Here is a 17,708-nt window from a genome sequence, read left to right as displayed (position 1 = left end):
TTTACATATGAGATGCATGCATTTTACTTGATGTTGCCCATGGAAAGCACAACTAGAATGTTTGCTAATCTAACAGCTGCTCTTACAGGACCATTTTATTCTTTTACATGTTTTTAACCAGACGTATGCAACATTGGATCAACTAAAACAATGTGAAAGAAAGAGAAAACTAAAATGTAAAGATTAAATATAAATTGCAGTTAGTATTTTACATCTGTATAATTATGAAATACATGTGTCGGGAATGTTTTTTGAGGTGGGAATCAAGTAAGATTGAGACAAACATGTATTATACAGGAAAGCTTGATATTTTTTCAGAGGAAAACACAAAAACATGCATTTAAACAAACATTTCCCACACTATTTTTCAGGGGAGTATGGTAATGTAGACCATACAGAGATGATACAGACTGTGATTCAGAAATGTCAGGAGAATGAGGCTCTGTGTAATGAGTATTATCTTCAGCTAATCAAACAGACCACGGACCATCCAGGTACAGTTGATTTATTGTTAGGTTGATTTTGATCAGATGTTTTTTAATCAGATTAGCTTGACCTTTTATGATGTAGTGCATGCAAAAAGGAGGAAAACATTCTTAAATACATATTAGACATAAATTTTCAAACATTTAATGACCATACTGCCTGCATTTTATTGATTTCTCTCACCTATAAACAAAGACAGATCTGTAACTCTACAGAGAACGAAATCTCATTTAGCTTAATATAAGAAATACTTTTAAAAATTGCAGGATTTTACTGATTTTCTAGGTAGCAAATATCTAGAAGAACCCAATGCTGTGGGGTTGTAAAGTTCTAATCTGTTTCAACTAAAACAAAAAGATGTTGAAATTTATTCTTAATTTTAAATTTAGATCCAAACAGCAATGTAAATCGACGTAACTGGCAGTTGATGTGCGTAGCAACCAGCTGTGTGGTGCCAAGCAACAGTCGGGTAATGAAGTACCTTAATTGTCATCTGAAAAAATGTTCCTTGGATACCACAACAGAGGAAGGGAAGTTTGCAAGATTCTGCAATAAGGTAAATTGAGCTACTGTGTTCATACATTTTATTTTTGTATATTTTTTGTAAGAATACTTTTGCACTTAAAATTTGTACAGATATTTTTTCAGTGTATTTTTATGCCCCCGAAGGGAGGCATATAGTTTTTTAACCGTCTGTCTGTCGGTCTGTCCACATTTTTCGTGTCCGGTCCATATCTTTGTCATCGATGGATGGATTTTCAAATAACTTGGCATGAATGTGTACCACAGTAAGACGACGTGTCGCGCGCAAGACCCAGGTCCGTATCTCAAAGGTCAAGGTCACACTTAGACATTAAGGGATAGTGCATTGATGGGCGTGTCTGGTCCATATCTTTGTCATCGATGGATGGATTTTCAAATAACTTGGCATGAATGTGTACCACAGTAAGACGACGTGTCATGCGCAAGACCCAGGTCCGTAGCTCAAAGGTCAAGGTCACACTTAGATGTTAAAGGTCTTTTTTCATGATAGTGCATTGATGGGCGTGTCCGGTCCATATCTTTGTCATTCATGCATGCATTTTAAAATAACTACGCATAAATGTGTGACACAGTAAGACGACGTGTCGCGCGCAAGACCCAGCTCCGTAGATCAAAGGTCCTAAACTCGAACATCAGCCATAACTATTCATTTAAAGTGCCATCGGGGGCATGTGTCATCCTATGGAGACAGCTCTTGTTTTCCTCATTTATGTATCAATACCAACTTGTCTTCTTTGATTAACAAAATTAATACCTAAGCTTTGCCCTGATTTCTGGAATTTTCCATTAGTATTTTGATCTGGCATGAATGTAGAACAAGATTTCTGTGCTGTTAAATCAGTTTAATGAGAACCAGTCTACCAATCCAGGGATAATGTGTTTTTAATTTCTGCTTTTTATAATTTGCGTGGAGACATTTTGTCTTTAATTTTGTTCATTTGGGAAATTATGAGGTAATTTCCAAGACACAGTACTCATTAGACTCCAAGATTATTAAACTAGAATGGAAACCAGTCTCGGGATGCAGCCATGCCATTAGTCAGTTTGAAATATTTGCTAAAAAAACATCCAATCAGATACAGGAGTTTTAGACTGGTCTCCATTAATTGGATCTTGGACTGTGTTTAATTTACTGAAGTTTGTAACAGAATATAGATACTATTGAAAAGGCATTAAATTCAAACAGACTAAATCATATGTTTGGATGTTTGTCGTAACAAGACTTACTTAAATTCAATTAAATTGGCATACATATTTAGGTATAATGACCTATATTTGTCATTTCAGTGTTTAACAAGAACACAAGAAAAGAAGAAGCGCAAGTTCCCGCCGTCAACAAAAGAGATAGATTGTGTAATATCACGTAAGCCGATCAACGAGAAGGTGTTCCTGCTAAATGGTGATCATAGAATCATAGAGTTTGATGCCGCTGCTGTCTGCGGAGAGGTTAGTCTTTGATCAACTTTGCTGTAGGGATTGCAATAAATGAGCCGTGCCATGAGAAAACCAACATAGTGGGTATGCGACCAGCATGGATCCAGACCAGCCTGCGCATCTGCGCAGTCTGGTCAGGATCCATGCTGTTCGCTTTTAAAGCCTATTGGAATTGGAGAAACTATTAGCGAACAGCATGGAACCATGACCAGACTGCGCGGATGCGCAGGCTGGTCTAGATCCATGCTGGTCGCATACCCACTATGTTGGTTTTCCCATGGCATGGCTCAAATGGTCATACCTAAATGCAAATAGATCAGATATTTGCTGATAGTATCGGGTAAGGCCAGCATTAAACTGTTGCTGGAGACACAGCGACGCAGGACAAGAGCAACATTCTCTTGACCCTGAGGTCACCTGGGATTCAAATCCTAGTAAGAGTCGAAAGTTGACCATGACCTCTTCAGTTCTTTACTAAGGTGCAATTACTGGTCAAAAGTCAAGGAAATATCATAAAGCATAGTGGAGGTAGAAGCTTTTTTTTGCAATCCGTGTCAGACAGGCAAGTTATAACTGAAATGTTCCAGCTCAACATCGGTCACAATGGCATCAAGTCTGATTCCACATCTTAGAAGAGTCTTTGTTCAGTTTGATTCCACCACGTAGAAGAGTTTTTGTTCAGCTTCACCTAAAAACTCAATACAGAATTTCCAACATAATACCAAATGTGTAAATGAATGACTAGAATGGGTGATATCAAGTTCTGTTCAGGATTAATAATTTCATTCTCCTGCTGCAGCCCATCCTGGCTGTGAAAATGCATTCTCTAGAGAGTATTTGTCATCATGCACAGATAAATATTTTGAATGAAAATAGATTAGATATCTCCATCAATTACTGTAATCCTTTCAGGATGAAAAATAAAGTGAAGCAATAAATGTCAAAATTACATACACTGACTTAAAGTTATTTCTGAGATAAACACTTGAAACATTTAATGGGACAGTTAAGCACTGCAATTTTGTATCTTAATTTTGACTACTTTTGGAATTGACTGTAGAAGAAACAAAAAGAAACAGGCAAAAAGCAGCAAGCCTACTGTGGTAATAGGGGAAGGGATTGGGGCTGCCTTATTCATTGTGTATGAATGTGAAAAAAAAATCTAGACTTCTTAAATTTTGATAGGAGTGAAATCATAATTTTGAAAAACCAAATTTGACTTTTATTTGCATGAAGTGTATGATGCATTTAGATTGATAATTGAGCCGTGCCATGAGAAAATCAACATAGTGGCTTTGCGACCAGCCTGGATCCAGACCAGCCTGCGCATCCGCGCAGTCTGGTCAGACTCCATGCTGTTCGCTAACAGTTTCTCTAATTGCTATAGGCTTTGAAAGTGAACAGCATGGATCCTGACCAGACTGCGCGGATGCGCAGGCTGGTCTGGATCCTTGCTGGTCGCATACCCACTATGTTGGTTTTCTCATGGCGTGGCTCATATTTCTGTTGCAGGTCTTGAAGACAGTGAAAGCAAAGATAGGGATGAGATCTGATGCAGAATGTTTTGCTCTGTATGAAGTCACTAGTGGATCTTCAGGTAACTTTGTTATCTTACGTTTGAATCACAGTTTTCATAGATTTCCTTAAAATTTCTCTAGACAATGCCATGATGTGATATACACTTAAATCTGTATTAACCTATAGTCTGCTGGCGTCAAGTGATTTTGCCTTTGCGACCAGTGCAGACCAAGATCAGCCTGCACATCCATGCAGTCTGATCATGGTCTGCACTGTTTGCTATTCAGTCAGTAAATTTTCAGTGAATCCCCCTTTGAATGATAAGTGGTACTGCTCGAATTGAATGCTGGACCAGCCCATTTTAGGTATGTAGCAGGTTAAAAGTTAAGCAGCCAGCCAAGGGAGCTCCATCTGACTACTTAAGGCATGTGTTGCTTTAGTTGAAATTAAAAGTAGGGATGGCAATGAATATTCGAATATTCATTCATGACACGAATATTCGAATACTGTTTCACTATTCGAATATTCGGAAAAAAATATAAAATCATAAGAAATAAATAAAAACCAAATGCAAGAACCAGTATGTTCGTTTATCTAATTTACCAAAATTCGCTTTCATAGTAAATACGTGCAAAAATGGCTTCCGTCGCCGTCAGACGTGTCAGTTTGTATATTAGCGTGCCGATATTGTACATCGCTATGGTGATGACATCGTACTCTGTAGTAAGTACCGCTAATTGCTTACCTTTAGAAATTTTATTAGTCCCCAATTGATGTAAATCTGTTACAAATCGCCGTGTTTTCGGTAGGTGCGAACATATAATTAAAAATCATCAGAAAGCACTTGAACTAATGACTCGGATTTCAATCAAAGTCGATTCAAGATGTATTTCAGTAAAGAAAAATGCCGAAAAGTGTTGTAAACAAGTCAAATGTGATGAATATTATTTTTATGTAAAACGGATTCCTCTTGATAATAAATGCATTTCGTATGTAAAAAATAGTAGAATCTACTCAATATTCAGACAGAGGGTAAAGTTAAGCAAAATTTATCTTTTACAAGACTCCCCCACCCCCACAGTCTTAATTTTACACCTCGTTTAATCGAGAATATTGTTGATGCTATTACGTGAATCTACTGTCAAAATGCAAGCAATGCCGCCTGTCTTTTTAAAGTATTTCACGCGATCCTCCGATAAGAAGTCGCCTACGTGTAATATGTGTGGAGAGAACCTTACTTACGGGAGGGCTACATCCCTGTAAAAACATGTAAAAGTAAGTAAAACCTATATAGATTATATGTAAATGGAGGCAAATAACAAATATTATATATTCAAAAAGATGAACAAGCGATGAGAACGGTAAGTCAGTATTAATTCATCAATGTCTGAATTACTTCCTGTGTAATCGAAAGTAGAATTAATGCAGAGCGCTGCTAAGGGTACAATAAATTCATAAGATTTTGAGTTGATTTGTTGATCATTTGATGACCGAATATTCGAATATTCGTTCGGAAGGCTGACCGAATATTCGAATACCATAATTGCTATTCGTTGCCATCCCTAATTAAAAGAAATTGTCTATTTGGAAAGTTAAATGGCAGCTTCAAGAATGTAGTTGCTTAATATAGGTGGCTGCTAAAACAGAAGGTAATGAAGCTTTTTTGAAAAGGTTATAAGGTTATATGAAAGGCAATAGTAACAGCAAGTTTTGATATGTATGTACATAGTTATATGTTGTACAGAAAATATACCCTTGTGTATAATTTTAGAACGGTGTATGAATACAGACGAGCGTATGTCTGATACATTGAGTAAATGGGAGAGGATATCGAAAGGTTCATCTACACGAGAAATGAAGCTGGTCTTCAAGGTAAAGTATAAACAGTTGTCAAATTGTCATGTGTGGTTGGACTATTTTTAATAAACAAAACTTTGTCCATCAAATCAACTTTATTGCTCTTTTGCACACTTTGTCATTATTTTGTGTATCATTTACTTTGAATATGTGTTAAGTACATTCAAAGGGCTACTGTATGCCCAAAAATTTATTCGCCTTGGTTGAGGGTAGTTTTTTAGTTTGGTTTATCAATTTGACAAAGAAAATATGCCGTTACAAAGCGTTTGTTGGGAAGTTTCAATTTTAAGATTAAAGTCTTGAGTTCGTATTTCTTTTGCAGTTTAGAATTACTTTGATGTAATTCTACTTTCTTTTGTTTTTACCTGTTTCAGAAACGTTTATTCATAGAGCCCTATCTGAACCCTATAGACCCGGTAGAATGTGATCTTGTGTTCCATCAGTTAATAGAGGATGTGTTCGAACACAGAGTTCCACTTACCCCACAGGATGCTGTAAGTTAATAACTTAGAACTTTTTTAAGTGAAATGTTTTAGTTTTACATATATTGATCTAAATTTCTGTATCTCTGTGAAAGGTTTCAGTTATAAACTAACAAAACCTAAGGTAGCACTCTTATTTAAATTCTTAAAAGTTTTTAAAAAAATCTGAAAACTTTGTACCAGAGGACAAATGTCAGCTTTATGTTAAATGTATACATTTAACATATATTTATTTTTCAGGTGCGTCTTTGTGCCTTAAAAATCCAGTCGGAGAGCGAAGAAATTAAACCTGGTGATATAGATTACAGGTAAATCTCACCATTCCTGTTTATACCAGCTACTTGCATAAGGATTGCACAGGATTTAATTGCTAGCCTGTTGCAAGTTTATTATAGGATTACCCTAAGTCATTTTAGAATTATTTTAATGTGTTTAATTACAAGTACCAATAATGGCAATAAGTACTTTTCAGTACCAATTTTTCATTTTTAAATGATTCTGAACTGTGCACTTGAAATTACAAAAAAGAACTATTTGCCATATTTTGAATAGAAACCATGATCATCATATAGAAAAAGACCTAAATAAGAAAATGAGTGCTCACACTTGTATGTTTCATTCGTTTTCTAATATATAATATTTTAGATTTTATTGAATGTATGGTGTATCATTGATGCAAAGGGAAATATTTTTTACTCTCCATTAGATTAAAGTCTTCATAAATTTACCTCTACAATAAAAAATATATTGCTGAAGTGGCAAGAAGACGAGCAAAATGCTTCAGTGTGCCAAGGTTTGAGCAATCCAAATAGAGAAAGTGTAAGAAAAACAGCCGGGGACCACTTTAATTGCTTGAGTCAGCCCTGATTCTCGAGCCATCAGTGCTTGAATGAGCAAACTTTCTTTGTTTTTTGTTCAAAGTCTCTTTGTTTTTTTTTTTTAAATTAAAAATAGACTGAAAGCAGTAACATGTTTTTTCCGTATATTCACACAGTTCAGTGATGCGTATTTTACCACGAGACATGAGGCCTCATGTTCGACTGGAGGACATAGTAATCCTACACAAATCTCTGGCAGACTTGACACCCGGGCAGGCAGTTCTACAGTTTATAGAGGTTCTGAAGTCATGGCCTCTGTTTGGTGCTTCCGTATTTGATATCTCAGTAAGTGGTACTGTTCATCTGTAGGGCTTTATAATAAAGGAGGCATGCCTTCTGATGTATATGAAAAAAAAAATTAATTTCCAAAAAGATAGCATTACCTATAAAAAAAGAATAAGTAAGAATTATTTAAGTCAGTGTTTTTAGCATAGTCTATTGCTATTTCTACTTGAATTTGTACATTTTATGGACAAAATTAAAGGATACTGCAATAAATTTCAGCAATCGTACACTTCCTCATTGCCAAAGACACTTCTCCTGGCTGTTGAACAACGGGGAGTTCATCTTCTGGAAACCAAAACTTTTGTAAGTTTGTTCTTTTCTTGTTTTGTTTGAGTGTGAAGTTTGACCAGCAGCTTGATTTATTTTGCAACTTTCAAGTATTATTTCTGGAGTTAGAACCATTATTAGCATTTTATAACTGAAGAAAGTTATTTTGCAGGTATCTGGAATGAGTGAAAGATTTCCAATTTGAAGACTAAAAACTCTTAAATTGCTTTTCTGCTCCTAATGAAAATAGCTTCAAATATTTTCTAAAAGCATGTACAAAGTTATGACATTTTTAAGTAAGAAATGTGTTGAGAAAAAGTATAATTATATAATTCTGTAGCAAAGATTCGAACACAAGGCCTTAACAATGATGGTGCGTAATGCCAACAAAAAGAAAATGTGTTACATTAAAAAACTGAAAAGCATTAAGTGAGTGCAATCTAATGATGTCACATTTTACAGTTTGAGAATGATGCAGTATATATTTACACAAGTGTTACACAATATTCTATGTACATTACAGAAAATTATACACTCATATGAGTACACAGATGTGTTACACACCAGTCCTGCATTGAACAGTATTATGATGATAGTGGGAGATGTTGCCAAGGGGACCAAATACATGTTCCAAACTACACACGTAATATAACATTTTTATAACATAAAACTGTATTTTACCACTTTTCCTACCCTGTTGACTCTGACATTTGTTTTTGGTTTAACACTTGTTTTTAACAGCACTTCAGTTATGTAATGGCAGTCAGATATCCTGACCAGTGTTCCTGGATTCTGTACAAGTACTGACCAGTGTTCCTGGATTATGTACCAGTACTGACTAGTGTTCCAGGATTCTGTACCAGTGTTTCTGGATTCTGTACCAGCACTGACCAGTGTTCCTGGATTCTGTACCAGTACTGACCAGTGTTCCTGGATTCTGTACCAGTACTGACCAGTGTTCCTGGATTCTGTACCAGCACTGACCAGTGTTCCTGGATTCTGTACCTTCCTGATTTCTGTACCAGTACTGACCAGTGTTTCTGGATTCTGTACCAGTACTGACCAGTGTTTCTGGATTCTGTACCAGTACTGACCAGTGTTCCTGGATTCTGTACCAGTACTGACCAGTGTTCCTGGATTCTGTGCCAGTACTGACCAGTGTTCCTGGATTCTGTACCAGTACTGACCAGTGTTCCTGGATTCTGTACCTTCCTGGATTCTGTACCAGTACTGACCAGTGTTCCTGGATTCTGTACCAGCACTGACCAGTGTTCCTGGATTCTGTACCAGTACTGACCAGTGTTCCTGGATTCTGTACCAGTACTGACCAGTGTTCCTGGATTCTGTACCAACACTGACCAGTGTTCCTGGATTCTGTACCAGTACTGACCAGTGTTCCTGGATTCTGTACTACATTTAATGAAGTCATTGTAAACTAAAATTAGAAATTCCTGTTTTCAGGCGAGCCAAGTAGCACACCTTATCAAAGAGTACACAGAGGAGTTGAAAAATCGTTCATTGATCATCCCTCCACAGAAAATGGACAATTCCATGATACAGAAAGCTTGTAGGTCAAGCGTTTTTATCGACTCTTATGATGAAGAGCTACTGTCGGCCATGTTGATAACGAACAAGACATAGCGAGAATGTCGTGAAACTGTGATTTCAGTGATGATGTTTTAAAGTATTCTTGTCGTTACAACGTACGTTACATTCTACACAACTGTTTATTCCAAAATTCTCGGTATCAGATCATAACACTGAGCCCTGTTTGTTGCCAGTATTGCTGCTTAGTTAAAATTAGTAACTAATTCATAGCATTCATATTCAGCAAGAAACTAGAACCAAAGTTTGGTGTCTATGTTATAGATATTGAATAAATTACTATAAAAAATGTGTTTTAAATCAAAAGAGCATATTTTCAAAGTAAATAAATTGGACCCATGGGCCGAGTTGTTAAGATGTTGAGTTCCGATGGCTCGTCATTTATTGCCGTGGCTGGGAGTTGCCCTCTGATGTAGAATTCTTTCAAGGGAGGAGGCTGTCATGGTGTCTTGTGACTGGTCACTAAAAATGTCACTGACATATTTCAACATGGGTAAAAGTTACGAAGTCGCTACATGTCTTTAATCAAGCTAGTATAAAAATATGGGGCAAAAGAAACAGTAATAGTTATGTGACGAACAGATTGTGTGTACACGATTGTTGAGCAGATTTGAACAAAACATTCCTGATGGATAGATGGAAAATCTAAACTTCCGCATAATACACAACATTTTATGGAGTTTGAATCTCACATATAACCAGCTGATGAATCTCACATATAACCAGTCAGCTGTTTTTCTTAGTATTCCAGATATTAGAGGAAGTTTTATACTCCAAAATACTAAGTTTGAAGGGAGTAGATAGGAGTCATCTTATAGTTTGTTATGTAGTCAGTCTCGTGCAAAACACTTCGGGAACAAACTACTGTCATATAGTAAAGGAACTTCAGTGAATATTCATTCATATGAGATTCAAAAGTGTAGATTTGTTCCACTTTTTTCAGGGTCAATCTAAGCATTGCACAATTGAAGCCATTGGTCTTGACAAAATGTGTACTCATCACTTTTAGTGATAGCTCTAGCTTTAGTAACTTTTGCCATGTTTGATAAAAAGAAATTAAGTTTAGCTACATGTTTATCACTACCAATTAATTGCAAACTTTTAACATGCGTGACAGCATCATGTTTTATTGTTTATGTAGATATGAAAGCTAGTGTTAAGCATAGTGATGCAGTATAAATTGAAAACTAATAGTTTCAGGAGTGATAATTTTTACTGACATTCAGGGTATGGTAAACAGAGATTACGATTTACCTCAATTTTTGTGTCTGTCAGGCCCAAAATTTACGCTTTCACATACTTTATGATTTAAAGACTAAGCCATAAGCTAAAATACAAGGCAGAACTATTTGAGGGCAACCTGGGTATGCTCCTTTGAAAAAAAGTGAACACCTTCCTTACCATTTCTCAAAGAGAGGTATTTGCCTTGTCAGGTCTCGGCATAACTACGTCACAGCATGTACAAGGATTGCTGATGAAACTGTTTTGCTGTTAATTGGTAGTAACAATTGCAGATATGTAAATTGTATTGTTATTTCTGTTTTTATGCCCCTGGCATCTACTGATGCGGGAGGCATATAGTGATTGTCCTGTCCGTCCGTCTGTACGAGGTTAACCAAATGGGACTGTTTCGTCTAGCATAAATACCCCTTACTAGAATGACTTGATACTAATGCAGATGTAATCTGTGACCATTCCTCATCTTCAGACATCACCTGACCTTAGTTTGACCTTGAACTTGACCTCGTTTTGGACTTAAGTTGCTTTGTATCAACAAGGATGCCACCAGGGGCATCAAGCGTTTATTGAACGCAGCTTCTTTTTTTTAATGTTTTTTTTTTCTTTTTTTTTGATATTGTATGTGAATGTGTTGTTACGTGTTTGAAAGTGCAATCTTAATATTATTATTATTTTACATAGTAGAATAACTATGCAATTGTTAGCTTTTGTAATCTGCATAGCCAATGTTCAAAATTAATGTTCTGTGACATGTGCTATGATTGTATTTATGCTCATAAATAAAACCAAGTTTTCCAGTTGGCTGATGTTGAATCTACTTCAGCCAATGGCAGTCATGATTGAATATTGTTCAGCCAATCAGAAAGCTTGTGACATGTGCTTATAGCTGTAGTTAAAGTAATCCATTATCAGTCTCAGAATGCAACCTTACCATTGGTCAGTTTCAAAATCAATTAGATGCTGGAGTTACAACATAGCTCAGGTGTTTCTCTAACCAGACTCCAGCGTTATTTAAACCTTACCCTGCTAAATTTCTAAAATGGACAGGTCCATCAATCAATTTAGACAATACCATTTATTATTCGAAGGGGGGTGTTCACTGAAAATTTACTAACTGAAAACGAAACATCTTGGTCTGCACTGGTCACAAAAGCAGAATCACTTGCCGCCAGCAGGCTAAAGGTTAGCATGGCAGCACATGTGTATCTGTCTCCAGGCTCCAGGGTTATGAAATTTTCTTGCACTCTATCTCTCATAAATGATTTAAAATGTTAAATAATATGTGTGCCCAAAGAATTCCACGAGTGAAAGTTAATGATTCTCGCAGATCTAGATAGTTCTGTAGTATCTGCTCTTGTGTTAAGTATAACTCTGGGCAAAGCAGCAGGGATATCACTTCACAGTTAAATGGTTAAGATATTCATTTCATGTTTTCAGAGATCATTGATGCTTCTTTCCAAGATTAGCCTTTACCCTGCTTTTCTATAATGAACTTGTCCATCTTCCAATTTGAACAGCACCATTAACTGTTAAAAGGGGTGCTTACCAAAAAGATACTGGCTGAATAGCAAACACTGCAGATCATGATCAGACTGCATGAATGTGCAGGCTGGTCATGATCTACACTGGTCGCAAAGGCAGAACCAATCATGTCCAGCATGATAAGGGTTAGTGCTGTTACATGCAAGTAACAAAAATCTGGATCCAAAGTTATAAAACAAATTTTGGAGATCAGTCTAAAATCTCAATTCCAGCAACTGAATGATCGTTTCTGTTGACAAATGGTAAGGTTAAACTAAAACTCAGTTTAATAACCTGTTGACCATTCAGGTTTTTTTTAGCTCACCTGAGCACGAAGTGCTCAAAGGTGAGCTTTAGTGATCGCCCTGTGTCCGTCGTCGTCCGTCCGTCCGTCCGTCCGTCGTCAACAATTTGACTGTTAACACTCTAGAGGTCACATTTTTGGCCCAATCTTAATGAAACTTGGTCAGAATGTTACCCTCAATAAAATCTTGGACGAGTTCGATACTGGGTCATCTGGGATCAAAAACTAGGTCATCAGGTCAAATCAAAGGAAAAGCTTGTTAACACTCTAGAGGTCACATTTTTGGCCCAATCTTAATGAAACTTGGTCAGAATGTTACCCTCAATAAAATCTTGGACGAGTTCGATATTGGTCATCTGGGATCAAAAACTAGTCATCAGGTCAAATCAAAGGAAAAGCTTGTTAACACTCTAGAGGTCACATTTTTGGCCCAATTTAATGAAACTTGGTCAGAATGTTACCTCAATAAAATTTGGACGAGTCGATATTGGGTCATCTGGGTTCAAAAACTAGGTCACCAGGTTCAAATCAAAGGAAAAGCTGTTAACACTCTAGAGGTCACAATTTTGGCCCAATCTTAATGAAACTTGACCAGAATGTTAATCTTGATGATCTTAAGGTCCAGGTTGAATCTGGGTCATGTAGGATCAAAACCTAGGTCACCAGGTCAAATCAAAGAAAAAGCTAGTTTTAACACTGTAGAGACCACATTTATGACCATATCATAATGAAACTTGGTCAGAATGTAATCTTGATGATCTTAAAGTCAGTGTAAATCTGGGTCAGGTGGGGTCAAAAACTAGGTCACTAGGTCAGATCAAAGGAAAGCTTGTTAACACTGTGAGAGGCCATATTTATGACTGTATCTTCATGAAACTTAGTCAGAATGTTAAACTTGATGATCTTTAGGGCAGGTTTGAATCTGGGTCATGTCGGATCAAAACTAGGTCACCAGGTCAAATCAAAGGAAAAGCTAGTTAACACTTTAGAGGCCACAGTTATGACCATATCTTAATGAAACTTTGTCAGAATATTAATCTTGATGATCTTTAGATCAAGTTTAAATCTGGGTCAGTTGGGTCAAAAACTAGGTCACTAGGTCATATCAAAGGAAAACCTTGTTAACACTCTAGAGGCCACATTTATGACTGTATATTCATGAAACTTAGTCAGAATGTTAAACTTGATGATCTTTAGGTCAAGTTCGAATCTGGGTCATATCGGGTCAAAAACTAGGTCACGGGGTCATTTCAAAGGAATGGCTAGTTAACACTTTAGAGGCCACATTTATGACCATATCTTAATGAAACTTGGTCAGAATGTTAATCTTAATGATCTTTAGGTCTGTAGGTCAGGTGAGCGATACAGGGCCTTCATGGCCCTCTTGTTACCTGTTCTTCTTTAGGGCTGTCATCAGTGAAAAAAATCAAAATATTGATGGCCAGATATGATAATACATTGATCTGTTGAAAAATTTGCAGACTGAATAACAATATACCGGTAAGTAAAATCTAAGGATTAGGGAACTGTCTGATAGCTTTGAAATTGTCTTAAGGAGGTAGGTTACCTTGTTACAAGGGTAAATTCAAATTAGTTGAAACGCAGCATTATTTTGCATTTCGTGTAATATGAAGTTTTAACTGCTACAATTTCAATTTCGTTTGTCTCTGTCCCTTCAAGTTCAATTTTAATCCAGGTTTGAAGAACATGACCCTCCAAAGATATTTCATATTGAAAGAAGAAGGGAAATACGGATATTTAACACTTTTCATTGTATTTTAGTTTTATTGATATCCGTAGAAGTCTGCATAATTGATCATTTTACTAGCATGCACATTAGCTTTCTAATATAAGCTTAAAATGTATATGTCGCGGGCTCGTGTTTCCATGTAACGCATTTTCTCTCATTTTAAACAACTATGTATAAAATAGGGGTTTTCGACGGCTTCAGTGCCATTCTGTTAATGACCAACATGGAATATTTGGTAATATTATTAGCAAAATACCAAGCACTTTATATGGTACCCTATTTTCTTAAAGTTTAAAGTAACCATGCAACAGAGATGTTTAAAATAGCTTTATCTTGCTTTTTGTCGTAATTTCTTATAAAAAATAATGAATAAGATTATCTTTCTAGTTGATTTAGCTTTAAACATATTATTTAACGTAAGTAATATTTTCGTGTTATTTGCATTTATTCAAACAAATTTCACAGCTTAGAATACTTACAGCAGTACCCTCGTCGGGCATTTTTCATGGAAAAATCGTAAAGCATGCTGCTAATATTCTCATAGATATTGTTGAAATGAAAATAAAAAGCCGAAGCTGTGTTTCTTAAATAGACCAGTGTCAACGCTTTTGAATTTTACATTTAGATACATAGGTCACGGGCTTCGTTTCCATGGTAACATCAATTCAATTCAAGAAACCACAGTTTTCTACTGAAATTTGAACAATTTTAGATCTTACTTTTAGTAATAAGTAAACAATTATCAACGGAACCTGAAAAATAGGTATTACAAATCAAACTGCGAGATCTTTTATTTGAAAATGGCCGTAACAAGTAACCTTTACCCAACTATACTCCAAATAACATTGGTTACCATTATCCATTTTTTACATTCCGCATAACATTTCGTTATAACTACATAAAAGAAGCAAAATATTGATTATTATTCAGAGCAAAAGACTCTAAAAATTATTTCAGCTAATAATGGTTATTTAGAAATAGTTAAAATAAAGAAAATGCACAGAATTACGTACTTTCAAGATAAAAGCTATTAACTTTGCGCGGTAACTGACACGTAACGTCATGACGTCAATGACGTCATTTTAAGACAACATTGTTTTGAAGCGTTTCTGCGGCAATTTATTCATTTTTTCTGCATTATTAAACCATAAAGCATCGGATCGAAGTCAGGTTCATGATTTTTTTTCAGAAGAATGAATATACAAACACATTTAGTTTGTCGTAAACGTCGCCGTAAATCGTCACGTTAGCTTCCGGTTGGACATGCGCACATACAAATATGAAGGTAACCTACCTCCTTAAGTGATATGCATCTTTTAAATCTGATAAGGGAGATTATTAAAGATTTTTTCCTTATTTCACTTTTTATAATAATATCAGTATCTGAAATTCTGTATCGGTATATTATAGCTTTGGTCACATTTTTTAATACAGTAGAATGACAATTAATGATGACAGCCTTACCGTTATTATTTTCTCCTTTACATCTTTCTTACTTAAGATAAACTTTTTTATATTGATATTATACAAAGAAAGGCCATTTTTGTATTCTGTTATTTTATTTCAAGTATGTTGATTGCAGAGGTTGCCATTTCAATACTTGTACATGTATCTTTGTGTGTATCTTATCATGTATCCTTACATGTAGTGAACAAGGCCAGATCCTAGGAGGAATGGGGGCCCTCCCCAAATTCTCCCATTAAACCAAAGGAGCATACATTTGATAGCCTAAAAAAGAAATTTCAATCATTTTAACAAAAAAAAATTCAGCTTGCTTTGTTTGCACAACTTTATATCAATAGTATTTATAATTACAGAAGTGATTGGAGCAGAAAATTGTTTGATAAAAAAAGGCTGTTAGCTTAGTCAAATTGTTTTTTTTTTTTGAAAATTTACAAATTTAAAAGATGACTTATTCTCAAATATTCATGCTCAGATATGCATTAGATTGCACAAGTTAAGGTAAACTAGTATGCAAAGTAAAAAGCATCTACTAGTAATTATCTGAAAAATTTAATCGAGTAATTCCTACAGGTAATCTCCAGATCTAAAACTACATTTTAAACATGCACCTTTAATTTGTGTGTAAATTGTATCACTATGACTTTGGCACTCCAGGGCTCACAAAATTCTACACATACATGCTCCAGTGCAGGTATAAAATTGCAACCTCTCTCTTTAAAAGATTGATATTTGTATTTCAAAGAAATTTGAAATGAAGATTTTTACATTATTTTTGTTTTTGCTGCATGACTGTATCATTTTTGCACTAGTCCCATGCACTAGTCGTTCGACATTGGCCAAATTATGTTTACCATACAGTTATTTTATATATCAACTGTTCTGCTTCTCATTTTCTGAAATACTGTTCATTTTTTACATCTCCATATATAAACATGAACATTTTATACCAAATAATTGCATGTTATATATTGTTCAGGCTAATCTTTATTTATACGATAAATGCAGACTTGCAGAAATTTTTTTCTTTAAATTTTTTTTGTAACTGTTTACAAGGTAATGTAAATCTTATGTTCTTTGATGGTATGCTAAGCATTAACGTGATAAGATGTAATTTAATTGATGCAATATATAACTTAATAAATCCTTTTGTATAAATCCGTTTTTCCTTTTCATTGTCCCAGTTACATGTTTCTAGCAGTGCAGTTTTTGTATGCCCATTTGCAGAAGGTAGAAAGTTTCACTATCCTGCATTGAAATAGTCGAGTGCGCTGTCTCCTGTGACAGCTCTTGTTGTATGCCCATTTGTAGAAGGTAGAACACAAGACTGACTTTCGAGGTCAATGCCTGGCCGAGACGAATGCTCTCCGCAGATAATTATGTGCAAGGTTATCTGTTCTCCAGCTATAATTCAGGACTAGAAGATGTCAAACAACATGCAAGTATTGAATCCAGGCAAGAACATTGGGTTAGGTTGACTGACCAGCACTGAAATACTGTCGAGAAAATAAGTTAAACGCATCAAATTAAATAAAGTAACCTTTAGCCTGCTAGCGGCAAGTAATTCTGCCTTTGCGACCAGTTAAGACCAAGATCAGCCTGCACATCCGTGCAGGCTGATCATGGTCTGCACTGTGCGCTATTCAGTCAGTAAATTTTCAGTGAACGCCCTTCCAATCAGAAATGGTACTGCCCAAATTGAATGATGGACCAGTCCTTTCAGAAATTTAGCAAGCTAAAGGTTAAGAAAGGTCTCCTTCCTATACAGGCCTGTTCTTCCACATTGCCTTGTACAAATGTCCTTGGCAAAACACTAACTAGCAAGCTGTGTGTGAGAGCTTAGATAACCTTTATGCAAGTTTGATTTATTTTCCACAGCAAGACTAAATGTATGAACTGGAATCCAGAAATTTGTCCACCATCTGTCACGTGAGCAGTTGTCAGTCATCCACAGGGAACATTATAGCTGGTTTTATCACCGCGCACAATTTGGTCAACATAAACTTGAAAGTGCGCGTTTCACTAAGCAGTAGTAAATGTATTAAAGTAGAGAGTGGGCAAAGAAAAATGATTCTGCA

General features: G+C 35.8%; 1 protein-coding gene across 5 annotated transcripts in view; it reads left to right on the top strand.

The window, feature by feature from the left end:
- The window catches only part of LOC123540295 (myosin-VIIa-like), a 203,365-nt gene extending 191,886 nt beyond the window's left edge, over positions 1 to 11,479 (top strand). For all 5 annotated transcript variants that reach the window (XM_045325202.2, XM_045325211.2, XM_045325189.2 and 2 more), the window contains 11 exons: positions 372 to 494; positions 876 to 1,042; positions 2,317 to 2,475; positions 3,976 to 4,060; positions 5,753 to 5,853; positions 6,213 to 6,332; positions 6,561 to 6,628; positions 7,315 to 7,483; positions 7,703 to 7,786; positions 8,274 to 8,393; positions 9,212 to 11,479. In XM_045325202.2, coding sequence (XP_045181137.2) covers positions 372 to 494; positions 876 to 1,042; positions 2,317 to 2,475; positions 3,976 to 4,060; positions 5,753 to 5,853; positions 6,213 to 6,332; positions 6,561 to 6,628; positions 7,315 to 7,483; positions 7,703 to 7,786; positions 8,274 to 8,393; positions 9,212 to 9,391 — 1,376 coding nt within the window. In that variant the 3' untranslated portion in view covers positions 9,392 to 11,479. The remainder of the gene's footprint in view (positions 1 to 371; positions 495 to 875; positions 1,043 to 2,316; positions 2,476 to 3,975; positions 4,061 to 5,752; positions 5,854 to 6,212; positions 6,333 to 6,560; positions 6,629 to 7,314; positions 7,484 to 7,702; positions 7,787 to 8,273; positions 8,394 to 9,211) is intronic.
- Positions 11,480 to 17,708: the final 6,229 nt, after the last annotated feature.

Source organism: Mercenaria mercenaria, chromosome 1, assembly GCF_021730395.1.
Source record: "Mercenaria mercenaria strain notata chromosome 1, MADL_Memer_1, whole genome shotgun sequence".
Taxonomy (NCBI): Eukaryota; Metazoa; Mollusca; class Bivalvia; order Venerida; family Veneridae; genus Mercenaria; species Mercenaria mercenaria.
The sequence above is the reverse complement of the archived record's forward strand: the minus strand, read 5'-3'. Positions and strand labels throughout refer to the sequence as shown.